This window comes from Zonotrichia leucophrys, chromosome 8 (assembly GCF_028769735.1).
Source record: "Zonotrichia leucophrys gambelii isolate GWCS_2022_RI chromosome 8, RI_Zleu_2.0, whole genome shotgun sequence".
NCBI lineage: Eukaryota > Metazoa > Chordata > Aves > Passeriformes > Passerellidae > Zonotrichia > Zonotrichia leucophrys.
In genome coordinates, this window is record NC_088178.1 from 23449627 (window position 1) to 23465166 (window position 15540).

Here is a 15540-nt window from a genome sequence, read left to right on the forward strand (position 1 = left end):
GTTCAGGGAGGCATCAGCAAAGTTAAACGGATTTTCTGAGGGAGTACAACATTTTATTTTGTGATGTTTCTTCCTTACCCTGTTAAGCTTACATGATACCAAACCACAAACCCCCTCTGCATTGCAAAGTTGAAAGGAAAAGCCTCTAGCTTCCATTGATTGTAATGGAATTTGTCATTTGAAAGGAAGAAATTCTCTCCAGAACTCATAGAATACTTCAATTAGATGGAATGACTTAGTTTGTAGGCACTATGTCAAATTTTTCCAGTCAAACAGTCTTTTAACTCTAAGAAAAACCAAGAAATCATTTGGTATATGGGCTTATTGCAAAAGAAAACTATGAGCACTACACAATAGCTTGAAAATCACACTTTTTCAATCCAGAAAGAGGTTACTGTGTTCATCTTTGCTGATCTACCATTCACTCACAAAGACCTTTTCTGAAGCCATTCTCATTCACAAAATAATGGACAGCCCAAAAAAACAAAAACCAAAAAAACCAAAAAAACCCAAACCCAATAAAAAACAACAAGAAAACAAACAAAATTCCAAACAGATATTTTAAGAAAATATTTTTATTTCAAACAAAAACAGTCCATCATGGAAAAAACACCATGTCCTCTTAAAGACTTGAATCTTCCTTTCTTGAGAAGTTGTTTCAAGACATTCAGCTCTGTCATTCCCTCCCCTATTATAGTGAAAACTATCCTTCCTATTACTCCATGTTTATGTTCCTTATGTACATGCTCAGATCACAGACCACTCAGGTCCCCACATATTGGCCCCACATCATTCATTCCCTTGCTTGCTTTGTGCTAAACTAAACAAACAAAGCCCCAGGACTGCCTTGTCATAGAACAGTTTTTCCAAAACAATTCTTCCTGGTCTTTAGAACAGGTCAGACCTGTGCCAAACACAACTGTTTGCACATCAATGCCCTTGTCCAACTGGCTTTTGGAAAGCTGAATTTCCAAACATTCTGGGTGGCTTGAGATAGATCCAAGAAACACAGAGGAAAACTGAATGGTGAAATGGTCTCAAACCCCCAGGACTCCAAGAAACAGAGTATTTTTTCATACATGAATGAGAAATAAAAGTCTGAGGTAGATTGATTGTTCAAAATATTTTGATTTTCTTATCAAGCAAGCTGTGGTTGTCTCCTTCTCCAGCTTCAAGATTAAAAAAAAAAACACCTCAGTTCTTGACTCAGTTCCTCTAAGGTAGCAGTCATTTGACTTCCATGGGAATTTATGAATCCTCAGCTGTGTTGTTACTGTTAACAAGAGCTGACAGTTAAATGCATTTCATTAACAGAAACTAGAATGAGAATGACAAAACTTTAGCAGATCAGATCTGTAATTGAAAAGGTGACCAATGTAAGGAGAAAGAGCTGTCTGCCAGCATCGCACTGCCTCGCCCCCGCACTGATAACAGCCTTATCTCCTGCTCCTGGCCTGTCGCTCTCCCACACAAGTCAGCACAGCAGCAGCACGATGGAGATGTCAGGAGCAAACCCATGCCAGCATCACCTCTCCCTGCACATCAAGAGCAGGAGCAAAGTAAATCTTGCTGGAAGAATTAAAACCAAAGGCTTTTCCCAGCTGAAAATGTACAGAAGATCAGCAAAGGCACAGCAGAAAGTTGAGGAGGGTGACAGGCAGTTTGTTAATTGATTCTTTTCAGACTTGGAAGAGCAGGCAGAAGACCCAAGGACAACTGCTGGGGTATAAAACTTGCTGGGAGTGCTTTTGCAGCATAGATATTCTCACTGTGCAGCTTCCTCACCAGCAAGCACTGCCAAAAGATTGGCTGGGCCTTGAACATCTGTGAATTTTCAAAACCTACTGAACAAACCTCTCTCCAGATGCACAAAACGACACTTCAATCCAGATGTAAAACAATGGGTAGAACCATTTCTCTGCTCAGCTGCAGCAGAATAACAGCAATCCTGGTGCTAGAATGTACTTGATGATTGAACTGGGAGCTGAGAGAGCTCCACAGATTTGCCCAAGGAGTAAAGAAGAGGAGAACATCTAAAACTAATTTATTCTGAAGACGCACACCTTTTGGGTCAACCATCCCTTTCAAATGTATTTTATCACTGAAAGCTCCTTCCCTGGGTTCACCAAATTTAGAGTAGTCTTACTCTCAGTGGATATATGAAGGTTATTCAGCCTGATTGCGTAGTTTGCTATTGTGTTCCCTTCCACCAACTGGAGGGAAGGAAAGGAAACGTGAAAAAGGAAAAAACTGACCACTATTCATCCTATTATATTTAGTGCTCTGTCTTCCCCTGCTGTAACAGCTTGCTTGATTGTCTTGTCCCCCTGCTGTGCCACACTCTTTTAGCTCTGAAAGCACTTGGGAAAGTGAGGATCGTTTATGATATACTTGTATAGCACCTAGCAGGACAAGGCCATGGCTTCTGGTCAGCAGGGCAGTGTTAAGGCATTATTGACCATCTCAACATTCAGGCTCCCTTGCTGACCTCCTCCTGTTCAAACTAATGTACAAAATTTTTTATTAATGATACAAAATACAGCCAGTCTGAGAGGCTTTGGCCACCTCTGTGACATCCTTCTTTCAGTTCTTGGAGTCCCAAAGATGCAGCCTTACTCCAGCCCTTCCATGATGCACCTCACTCACTGCTTTGCAGATAATCAAATCACAGCTCAGCCTACTCTGAGGAGAGATTGGTCTTGTAAACAAGAAAAACATGTTCTTTCACTCAGATGTTGTCGTAGACATCTTTTATGAAAAATCCTTTCCTTAGGATTTTTCCTCCTGAGAAGCTGAGAGGCCTCAGGAACAAAATGTAAACATTGATTATCTGCTGCTGTGGAATGCAACAGGTGCATCTGTGATTGGTCCATGTTGGTTGTTTCTAATTAATGGCCAATCACAGCCCAGCTGGCTCGGACAGAGAGCCGAGCCACAAACCTTTGTTATCATTCCTTCCTTTTCTATTTTTAGCTGGCCTTCTGATGAAATCCTTTCTTCTATTCTTTTAGTATTGTTTTAATATAATATATATCATAAAAAATTAAATCAAGCCTTCTGAAACATGGAGTCAGATCCTCATCTCTTCCCTCACCCTCAGATCCCTGTGAACATGGTCACAAGCTGTTACTTGGAGAACCAAAGGAAGAACCCCTGCATCCTTTTCTTTCCCTGGCCATGATGTAGAGGCACCTTAGAGGGGTCAGGCTTTTCCAGTCTCCAACAGAGCTGGCAGAGTCCCAGGATAAATGTTGCATGGGGTGTTGGGAAGCTCCAGTTGTTTTCCCAGCATTTGGATGTCTGAAGGGCAGTGATAAAGGGAGGGGGCAGCTAAACCCACCCCCACCCACCACAGCAGCAATCCAGTGTTGTTAGAAATCCAGCTGTTCTCTGCAGAGTGACATTTTCTGTCCCTATTTTGGTTAAAGAGACAGACAAAACTCCCCTTCCCCATCCATTATCGTTGTCTAATCTCTCCCGCACATCAGCTCGGTGGCAGCATTAGCATTCCAGGCACGGGCAGCACAGGAGCAGCAGGTTTATGATCCGTGCAGCCCAAGATCAGCACTGCTCTCCCCCCAGCAGCTGGGTGACACCCAGGAGCTGCACTGAAGCCACCTGCACCTCCAGGAATGTCCATCCTCCCCAGCCTGGGAGAGGGCAAGGAGCCACAATCCCTGTCCCACTCACACAGGCAGAGGCACACAAGGCTTTTGTGGCTGGACACTGCATGTCCAGAAATCCCACATCCCCTTTCTGATCCCAGCTCCTCCAAGCTGGCAGAGAGCTCTTCCTGCAAATCCTGGGCACCAACCAGGCAAGGCCATCAGCTGTCACATCTCCCTCCTCCCAGCCTGCCCTGACATCCCCCCTCTGCCTGGCACCAGGGGCAGCAGGGAAATAATCTGCTATGAGATTAATTGTTCCCTCTGCCAGGTCGGCACAGCTATGGAGGCTTCTGTATTTATAGGGAGCAGAGAAAAAAGGGGTTTGGGGGCATTTTTTTGCCATAATGGGGTATAACAGTCGCATGGAAACAGCTTGTTTCCAGCTTCTGACACGAAAAAAACCCCTGTTTTCTTAAATGGATATGCCAAGTCACCCAATTTATTACCAAAGAGTATAAATAATCTTTTGCTGCTGTTAGAAAATAATAATCCTAAAAACAAGATCACATGGGCGTGGCTGCTTTTGAGCACACCAAAACCCATCCAACAAATCACTGGCTGCCACTGTATTTCATTTCCAAGACCCCCAGTATCACTGCAGAACAGCCAACTACAATTTATGCTCTGGATTCAGAATTGCTTTATGTCCATCCCACCCAATCTGCTATGAAATAAAGGAATTCCTCTCTGCTCGTTCCTCTCTCTGTCTGGGTCCCACTTTTCTGGCTGCACTGGGAGACAAGTGAGAACAGTTTTGTCAGGTTGGTTTTCTGTGGGATCAGTATTTTTCTAGCTCACAGCACTGCCACACAAGCGCCAGTCCTAGCAAAAAGGGATGCACAGCCAGGAGGGAAAACATAGCTGAACTGCTCCTCTGGGTACCCAGAACACATTTTCCTGAGCTTAAAGCAGCTGTGGAACAGCAGTCTCCCATCTCTCTGTGCTTCAGCAGAAAAGAGATGTGTACTAGTAGCTAAATAAAGTTTCCCTTACAACCACAAACTAAATTTTCAAATGAGCGCCAGGACTAGCTTTTAAGAGCTTGATGCCTTGAAAGCTTCTTAAACTCAATATTTAAATATGTTTCTTTTGGGACACTTCCCTTACAAGAATTAAGCCAAGCAAAATGTTTTTATTTTTTTTTCAAACAGAAAATGAAAGATCACAACTCTGAACCTCTTAGAGGTGCTTCACAAGGCACTTCCAAATCCCAAAGAGATTACAGTGTCTGGGAGTTAATGTGCCAACCAAGAGGTGTGAGTGGGAGCTTTGGGCAGGTGTCTGCCTCTACACTCCTCAGAAGGGATGCACATCCTCAAATTCTTTAATCTTGTTTATTAATACAATATTGGTTTAGATAATGAATGCTTACTATTTAGTTTGTCTCAGGATTGTTTTGACATTACATGACACTGCCCTTAGGACCAATATTATAAATTAAACAGCAAGCTGCCATCATTTTAAGTGCTGCAATTTTAGAAATAAAAAATAAAAGAACAGCTGTCACCCAGGAAAAGAAAACAACACAAGTAGAACCTAAACAAACATTCCCTTAGGCTGCTATTGTTTTCCTAATAGCTTGGATGGTATTTCACCCTCCCCACCCACACAGCAGCAGTTGGAATAGGAAGACTGGACTTTTCTATGGCCAGTTGATAAATTCTTTTCCAATTTAGAGTATTGAACCCCTCCCTTGTATAGCATTATAACTGTATTATATATAATTATGACTACAAGGAAAGAGGCTCTAGCAGAGATCATGGGAATGATCAGCAGTTGCTGGTGATCTTGTGTAAATAGGTAGACTTCAAAAAATTTCAGGATGTCTGTCCAGAAAGGTCTTCAGGAAAAGTTAATCCCTGTGCAGCCTGCCCTGGCAGCTGGTGAATCTGTGCAGGTGAACAGATGTGGCTGAAATGGAACAGGGGAAGTAAGAAAACATTGAAAAAATTCTGAGATGCTGATTGGGGTGGAAGAGTCTGATACTGGGATACACACTAATCACAAGCTGGACCTTCCTATGTTCACAGATTACAGGCAAAAGACCTTCCTCACTCTCCCTCTTTAGGCTGTTCACTCAAAAAGAACTGCAGGTGCTCTCATGAAGGCAAAATTTGACCTCTAATTGGTAATTTCTAGACTTAAGGAAAGAATTTCCCCTCTTGACTTGCAATTTCCATTTTTCACTTAATTGTTGCCTAGGCAATCCCTGCTGGCACAAACAAGCACTGGAGTGTAACCTGTAAAGCTAAAATACAGAAGCAGCCTGGTTCTGCTCCATGCACAGCTGAGACTCCCAGTTCTCTGAGAGTCACAGAATCATAGAATATTCAGGTTGGAAGGGACCTTCAAAGGCCATATAGCCCAACTGCCCTGCAAAGAGCAGTTCTGGTTCTGCTCCATGCACAGCCGAGACTCCCAGTTCTCTGAGAGTCACAGAATCATAGAATATTCAGGTTGGAAGGGACCTTCAAAGGCCATATAGCCCAACTGCCCTGCAAAGAGCAGGGGGATCTGTAACTAGATCAGGCTGCTCAGATCCCCATCCAACCTTGGAAGTTTTCAGGGACCAGGCTTTTACCACCTCTTTGGCCAACCTGTGCCTGTGTTTCACCATCCTCATCCTAAACATATTTTCATTATACCTAGTCTGAATCTACTTTCCTTTATTTTAAAACCATTACCAGTTTGTTTTGTTGCTACAGGCCCTGCTAAAAAGGCTTTTTGTAAGCCCCCTTGAAGTGTTGAAAGGCAGCAATAATTTCTCCCTGGAGCCTTCTCCAGGCATTCAGGAAGTTCTGCCAAGTACCACAGTGGTCCTGTACTCCTCACCAGGAGTCAGGACAGAGAAATCTCTTCCAAAGTTACTCCTGAAGATGGGGCAGAATGGAGGAAACTGCTTAGGGAACAACCCAACCCAATAGATGTGTTAGAGAGGGAAAACCAAACAGGGGCAAGGGCAGGAGGGGGAGAAAGCCCAGAGAGAACCAACACAAGCTCCTGAGTCACAGAGCTCATTCTGAGACCTTCAGCAAAGCAAGAGCAGCACAAACCTTGTTTGGGGGAATGGAGGAGACAAACAGGAATTGGAATTGGTTTTGTCCCCTCTGCTGACACCTGCACCTTATCCCAGGCCATCTCCTCTTGGGAGAAGCACCCAAAGGACCTCTCTGCTGCCCTTTGCCACTGCACTCCCCTCTGGTTTGCAAAACCAAAACCAAAGATTCACAGCATGCTGGCAGAAGTTTACTGAATTGTTCACATAACTAAAAAAAAATATATAACCCCAAATAAAACACAAAAGCAAGGCAGTCAACCCAAAGGAAAAAAAAATCACTGGAGAATTCAGTCCTTTGTTTGCTGCTATGAACAGAACTAAGAGCTCCAACCACCAGAGATACAAGTCAGATTTATAGAGGAAATTAAAAAAAGAGAAGAAAGCCAAATATGTTTAGTTACTTAACTGAAAGTAAATCTAAGAAACCCAGATGGGATTATTCAGGCCTAAGATCAGCTATTCAGGAGAGAAAAAAGAGAAGCAAATATTTCAACCAAACTGACTTTAACACCCCTGTTAATTACAAATACATTCTGGAAGATAAAGATATGCAAAAGAAATGAAGTCAGTGAAGGTCAAGAATAGGTTCCTACAGCAGCTTACAGACATAAATGGCACTTAGGTACAAAACTTTGATTCACTTGGCTGGGATTCATGAGCTGGGTGCTTATTCTCTGCATAATGGCTCAAAGGTAATAATCACAAATGGTTCTATTTAAATGGAAAATAAATAGCCCTGTCTCTTTAAGGACATCATGTCTCATTCTCAGTGGAATAGTGGCAGCTATAAAAAAAGCTATGATTTCAGTATTTCTTGTTATGACTTCTCTCCCCGCTCGTCTAAAAATAAAAGGCTACTCTGCAGCTCCAGATCAATCTAACTAAAAGAGAAGAATTCGCTTACAAAAACAAAATAGCAGCTCTGACACTAGTTAGGTATTCATCACATGTGGAAATGGCCCATAATGCTGCCTTCAAACCTTTCCAACAAGTTGTATTAAATTAGGTTGGGTTGGGATTTTTTTTTCCTTGCACCAAAAGCAAAATAAATATAGCTTTATTTAATGCTACTAAAACGTTCAGATTCAACTGGAACCCCAAGGCATGTGGCTTTGTTGTTAAAGCACATATAGTGACTCTATTGATTGGTGCAGTCCTCTGTGCAAGAGAATTTGTCACATCAATAGCAACTGAAAAATACTCAGGAGCTGTAATATGGTTTAAATGAGCAGTTACCACATCAATATAAAGAGCATTTCAACGGCAATAGATAGGAACCCTTTTGCAAACCTAGCATTTGTTTTAAGATAAAGCTTGACAACTTTTTTTTTTTTTTTTTTCATTTTACAAGGGAGATTTTTTTAAGTAATGGTGAGCAAAGCAGCAAGCCCTGTTGCTGTCCTGTGGTGACAGCACTCTCTGGGCAATGAAAGCCACGATGGACAGAAGGCTTCCAGATGGGAAAGGAATGGCCATGCCACAGGCCCGGTGGGTGTGAGGCTCACAGATAACTGTGCTGCTCCTTGGGTTTGCCATTGCTGCTGCCCAGAGCACACCTGGGTCACAGCTGTGCATCCACCCCTGAATTTGCTTCCCAGAGCCCCAGCCTGGCGCACACATGAGCTGGGACATGCTGGATGTGAGAAAGACAGAAGAGAAGGTTTCCTTACCCATCCTCTGTGCCAAGCAAGAGCTGGGGGAGGAGAAACCTTCTGCCCTGCCTTTCCTCCAGCCTCCTAGGAGAAGGTGAACCATGAAATGGCCATTTCCAGCTGATATCAGATCTAGGTGGGCTCAGAGAGAGACTCACTGGCCTCAGTGACATGCAATCCTGTAGCCATGATATTTTCTGGAAAATCCCTTTGCCAGGATTTTTCTCCTGAGAAGCTGAGAAGACTCAGAGGAAAAGAAGAAACAATAATTATCTGCTGCTGTGGAATGCCACAGGTGCATCTTTGATTGGTCTCATGTGGTTGTTTTTAATTAATGGCCAATCACAGTCAGCTGGCTCAAACTCTCTGAGACCCACGACCTTTTGTTATCATTCTACTTCTTTCTTTGCAAGCCTTCTGATGAAATCCTTTCTTCTATTCTTTTAATATAGCTTTAATATAATATATATCGTGAAATAATAAATCAACCTTCTGAAACATGGAGTCAAGATTCTCATCTCTTTCCTCGTCCTGGGACCCCTGTGAACACCACCACACAATCCTAATTAAAAAGTCAAGCAATGTGGTCAGAAGTGCAGGAAGCATCCTGCATTGGTGCATCCTGGGTTTGTGGGGTCTGGTACACAGAGTTGGGCTCCCAGACCTCCCCAGGGCATGCAGCCTCTGCTTTGGTCACAACTGAGTTGGAAAAAAAAATATAAATAATAAATGCATGGCAAGGAATGAACCTCCATTTCAAGGGCTGGAGGAATCCCTGCTTTTCAATAATGAGAAATAGTTCTGTGTTTCCCAGGGAGGGAGCACACTTTTCCTGATTCAGTGTGTTTATAGAGCACCATCCTCTCTCAGCCACATCCCTCCTTCCCTTGGGTTAAAGTGCAAGGGACATTCTGGTCATCCAGGCAAAAATCCCACTAAAGGAAGATCAAAAGTGGCATGTGCTGCAAGTTTTCAGTAAGATGAGAAATTTCACACTATCCTGATATCTTCTGGGTAACTGCTTATTTTATGATGACTAATAGGCAATTACTATGGTAATACTGCAATACAACATGTGTGAGGTTTGGAAATGAGAAATTATAGGTAACTACTTTGGACTCATTTCTATGGTAACAAAAAGTAATTGTCATTAAATACCAGTTATATTGCTGCTGTACCTGGTAATTATAGATTTTTTATGCCCAGTAACATAAATAAAACCAATAAATTTATTCAAAAGGTCCACGATTGTTTACTTATACGTTTCTATATAGAATACACAATGACAAACACCTAATTAGGAAAAATAAACTCCATTGAGAGCTTCATCTTGTCATCTGAGATGGATACTCTGTTTTTCAATTTAAGGAAATGCATGAATTTCACATCTATTAAATGAAGTTAAGGGGAAAAAAAAACCTTCTCTGCCAGAAAAATAGGTGAAAATTAAAAAAGAGACAAACAAATTATAGTCTGCATGTGTGGAGCTGTGTCTTACAACGGAATAAGTGATAGTAAAAACCACCTGACATATCCAGTCCCCCCAAAAGGGACATAAATAATAAAATAATTTGCATAAAGTCTACATGTGCCTTTACTGTTAAAAAAAACTTTATGAATTACATGTGAACATGATTTTTTTGATTATTTCTTCAGTCACAGAAATAAAGTCCAGAAAAACATGTTCATGAGAAATCTGAAATATTTCACGTGATCTAAAGCCTAGTTTTCTGATTGTGTTTTAGATCTTTCAAAAGGAATGTTTAGAAAAAGTCAGTTTTTAAACAAATTGTGCCATTAACAAACAAAAAAGAAATAAGACTCTCCTTTATAAAATGCTGGTATGAATGATTTAAAATGTTTCTCAAGCCCTCCCTTTATTTTTTTTACTGGAAACAGTCTGCTACATTTGACTTCCTTTTACAAGCTATTAAAGTCTTTACAAAACTGCATTTCTGAGACAAGAATATATAATTTTCTCAAAACATGAAATCCCAACACAGCTTTCACATGGACACTGACATTTTATGGTGAATTTGGTCTTCCAGTCTGGGTAGGCCTGGCCTCCTTTTTGTTCACCAAATTAATTTGTTAACTCCTTACACAAACAAGAGGTAAGGACTGTGTTGAGTTCAAAAATATTGTCACTGACAGTGAAATGAGAAAGGATTGGAATCAGTGTGTGCCCTCTCCTCCCCATTCCCACAAATTCTTTCATTCCCTACAATTTGACTAAGAAGGCTACAGCAGTGGTGGGGTTTCAGACCATTTCAGCTAATTCATGGCTGTAATTTACTGAGGGCTGATGCTGCCACTGCTCCCCCAGAGAAGGAACAGAGAAAAGGAATGGGAACACTCACTGGTGTTTCCATTCCTGACCATTCCCACAGCCTACAGGGAATGGTCAGGATATTTCATCTGCCTTGCCATGGCATTTCTGGTGTATCTCAGTGAAGAGCTTCCCAGACTGAGCAACACATCCCTTTGGGTGCCCGTGTAGGATTTTGCCTCTGAAAGGTGAGGCTGACAAATTGGAACTAATCTAAGGCAGTGTGGTACAGTCATCTCGCCTGCAGGGACACATTTCAGCATTCAGCTGCAGAATGCCAGCTTAAGAACAAGCTCTTGATAAAGGAAAGTTCAGGCCAAGCCTGGGGATGCACGACTTTTAAATCAAGAACATTTTTTTTTTCTCCCCTTAGTCTACCCCTTCCTCCCTGGGGATGGCAATATGATAATGCTGTACTGCAAATACAGAGAGAAAAGTTGAGAAATCTCTCTTCACTGCACTAGTTTTCCTTTATTTCCTAAAGCTGTTTCACAGTTTAATCCATCAGAGAGAGTGAGATTAGTGTTATGGAGAAACTCACAAATATTTTTTATTTTTGTATCACTTTTTTTTTTTTTTTAAACTAAAGCTAAAGATCAAGTTGTGCACTACCCCCAGCAAAAGGAGTCTTTCTATTCAGGTGAGAGCTGAGGACAAGTTGTCAGCTTGAAATGAGGGGAAATTATGCTGAAGACTCTCTGTTTTAGCTGGGTCAAACAATGGCATCTTCCTGGGCAATTTAATTATCAAGCCCATGCAGCATAACATCATCCATGCACTGTAACTGCAAAGGCAATTGCACTTAGAAGTGAAATGATACCAGGCTTTAAAACTTCAAGAAAAGGGAGAAGCCTGTCTTCCTGTTTTAGAAAAGACTCTACATCCTTGGCCACAGTGAACAGCAGGTACCTGTCATTATTCTGTATTTCAGGAGCATCTGGGTATAATCATGCAGCAAGAAAAGGACTTGGAGGGTGGTTTTTCCACTGAAAAGAGAGTTGAAAAACAAAAACAAACAAAAACAAACAAACAAACAAACAAAAAACCAACCAAAAACCCCAACCAAACTGAAAACCACAAAAGCTTTCATTCAAATTGTGTATAGACTTCCTAAACATTCTGAATTAAAGGAGCTGCTTAATTGCCCCTGTACATCCCACAAGGCACCTTATCTTTTCATTCCTAATTGTAAAGGAATAAAAATTCTTAAACTCTTGCATAAACTTGAATAAATCAGTAAAGTTTAGCATCCCATTTCCATACATCCTGATACACTGAGCTCTGACATTAATTTCCATGACCATTTCTTTTAGAGCCACCTGAATATACCTGCAACATATAAACAATTTTCCTCACAGGTGAGTCTGTGCTTTATGGTTGCAGTCCCAAACTCAGTTGTTGGTGGTGATGAAAATTTTACCACATCCAAGTCAGAGTCACAACCCATTTAGTTTGTTCTCTTGAGAATGAGCAACAGTTTGTGGAAAACAGCCAATTCATGGTGGCACTGTTGCAGATGTGGCCTAAACTCCTAAACCTCAGTTCACAACAACAAAGGAAGAAGGATTTTGGATGAGAGCATGGGACTTACACCCTCAGTCAGTCCCACATCCCCAAAAATAGCAATGAAGAAAATCTCACCAGATTAGCTGTTATTATATCACTCTGGCTTGGTGAGTGGTTGGTTCCTGTCCTGGTGCCATGAGAACAAGTCCATCCCATCCCATGGCATCGCATCCCGTCCCACCCCATCCCACCCCATCCCACCCCATCCCATCCCATCCCATCCCATCCCATCCCATCCCATCCCATCCCATCCCATCCCATCCCATCCCATCCCATCCCATCCCATCCCATCCCATCCCATCCCATCCCATCCCATCCCATCCCTCCTCCCAGAGCTGCTGACACTCTCAGGCTCCTCATGGTGCCTGGGATTCCAGAGCACAGCCAAGTGCATCCAGCAGTGCACTTTGCCAGTTGTGCAAGGCTGTGCACTGGTGGGGTAAAAGAAAATCCTCTCTCACACTGGCAGGAGATCAATTTACAAACTCAAGCATGAGGTTTAATTACCCATATCATTATCTTAGCTTGCATAGTCTGAATGTGAACCTCCAATGAACCAAAGAAATAGTCACCAGCTGCTGCTTTGAGAAGGAGGGAGATAACAGGAAGAAGTTCAAATGCCTAAAACTGCTCTTGCTGCATGTGGCACCCCTTGGAGGTTATCCCCAGCCAACAGATCTGTGTTAGACCCCACTATGTGGAAAACTTCTGAAGGTCCTATTTATGTGCTAATCTGAACAAAGACCAAAAGAGACGAAGCAGAGTTATCTAGCCAATCACTGAGAAGCCTCAGAGTTAAATTTTCAAACACAAGCAAGTGATCCTTAGAGATTATTTTAGACATTCATCCAGTAAATTCAAGTAAATAAATTGTGATGTGCTTGTGGATTTTGTATGAGCATGAAATAAAGTGTTTGCTGCAAATTATTCACTCAGCACTAGTTAACTGCAATGCTGGCACATTACTAGGCTTTTTAATATTCTTCTCGAGACAACAGGTAGCATTTTGCTTATTACCCTCATTTTTAAGTTATTAGTTACATTAGGCCATTTGTAAATACAGTGAAGAATTGCAAGAAAATAAAATGTTTTTTTTTCATTTTTTCACTAGCTCATTAAAATTCTCTTTAGTTCAGGAGGGCTGAAAATCCTGCATATCATGGAAAGTTAAACCAAGAGTACACCATCAAGCTCAGCAATTCCAAATTAATTCACATGCCCTTTCCCACTACCTGGGTTCCCAAATGGCTTTTCAAGTTCTGAGCCATATGAATGCCTATAAAAAGCTGCATGTCTCTCAAAAACTATAAATAACAGAGCAGGGAAAAAACCCTACAGGGCAAGTGAACTTAGGGGAAAAGCAAAAGCTACTTAATTGCAATTGGAGTTTGCTTATGTGCACGGTACCTGGAAGAAAGGAAAGTGATGTAATATCAGATTCTAGAGCCATTTTGGGGTTTTTGTTCTGTATAGTGACACATTCTGATAAATTTCTGGTGCTGTCTGATGCCACCCCTGCAGTGCCACTGACTGGTTTGGGATTTGCCAAGAGCTGGGTGAGCATCACTGCAGCTGCAAGGAGCCACCTGTTCTGCGAAGTTTCACTCAGAACCCACAGAACCACTGTGGAAGTCACCCCCACAACTCCCTGCTGCTTCAGCTCAACAATGAGCAAAGAAAGGGAGGGATAAAGAGCACAAATCACAGGATCATAAACGTTGGAAAAGACCTCTAAAGCCATTGAGCCCAGCCATTAACCCAGCTCTGCTAATCCATGTCCCTCAGCACCACACCCATGCATTTTTTATCACTTCCAGAGGCAGTGATTCCACCACTGCCTTGGTTCCAATGCCTGATCACCTTTTCAGTAAAGATATTTTTTTTTCCTAATTCTTAATCTAAAACTCCCCTGGCACAACTCGAGGCTGTTTCCTCAACAAAGAGCTGCCAGCAGCCCCATTTTCTTCACCTTCCATCTTCCTCCTCCTCAGTGGTCTCCTCGCTCTTACAATAACCCAGCCTTGTTCTGCTTAGCAATGCAACACCTAATTAGATCAAAGCTCAAGGTAGCCTGGCTACAAAGTGAATTGTGTTATTTAGTCTTGCACTGTAAGCAAAACCACATGCAGTATATTTCATTTCTCAGGGGCTTCTCCAGAGAACTGTGTGGTACATATAATTGCCCCCACAAACAAATCATCAACTAATCAACTGCTTTTCATTATCACCTCCAGCAACACATTTATTTTGTAAATAAATGCATTAAGAGCAAACAATTTTAGGGAAAACAAAAGATTATCTGAATACCATCTCAGCAGAGGAGGTGGTAAAGTAGTAATTCAAACACTAAAATGGAGCAAAATTAGCATAGGGTGGAATGATTATTCCATTCCATGTATCCCTATCTATTACAGTACAATAACAGAGTGAAATCTGTGACTTTAATGGATGATCTGGGTAGTTTAAGGGAGCTGTGATTGACTGACACATTTACATAGAGGCTGATGAGCAGCATAATGAGTGCATTCATAAAACACAGCGAAGGTCTAACTCTAAGCTGACATTAACTCCCACACTGAGAGGAAGCCTGTAGAGCAGATACTCTGCTGTCTTGGGGAGTTGCTCTCTACCTCCTGCAGCAAACAAATTCCCTATTTGCCCCTTTCCTAGGGGGGAATTTCAGGAAGCACATGGCCATGTGAGAATGTCCAGTTCAAGGGGAATTAATTGAAAAAAGCCATGTAAGATTCCATGACAAAACAGTGCAAGGTGTATAAGGCAAATATGGGAATCAATGGGTTCATCCCCCCACATCATACCTGTAATTTCCTAGGTAAACTCCATCAGGATTGAGCATGGGAGCAATCTTGAACACCAGATGGTCTCTCAGTACTTTTGCAATTGGATGGTGGCTCACGAGGAAATCAATTATACCTGAGAAAAAAAATTAAAAAGGAGTTTGAAGAGGGGTGTCTGTGACATCAATGATTTCCAGATATCTACTTGAAATTTCACATATAAAGGATTAGAATGATGATTCCTCCTGGTTCCTGGCACTGCTCCTGCTTCCAACAGAACAAACCACTTGCAATCATGCAGCACCTGCTTAAAACTCCAAGAACTTTAAGGAGAAATACCTGAATCTGTCCTCATAATGCAAGTACACCATGGCTGCATTGCCAGACACTGTTAAGTTTCCACAGAGGGAGAAGTTATTGCTCATCAGCTAAGCCACAATAACAAAAAGGAGAAATGGAGTTACCCCTC

General features: G+C 41.9%; 1 protein-coding gene across 3 annotated transcripts in view; it reads right to left on the reverse strand.

Moving 5' to 3' along the window:
- Positions 1-15540, reverse strand: part of LOC135451325 (cytosolic carboxypeptidase 6-like) — an 876962-nt gene that overhangs the window by 165087 nt on the left and 696335 nt on the right. For all 3 annotated transcript variants that reach the window (XM_064720414.1, XM_064720413.1, XM_064720412.1), the window contains one exon: positions 15093-15207. In XM_064720414.1, the coding sequence (XP_064576484.1) occupies positions 15093-15207 (115 nt within the window). The remainder of the gene's footprint in view (positions 1-15092; positions 15208-15540) is intronic.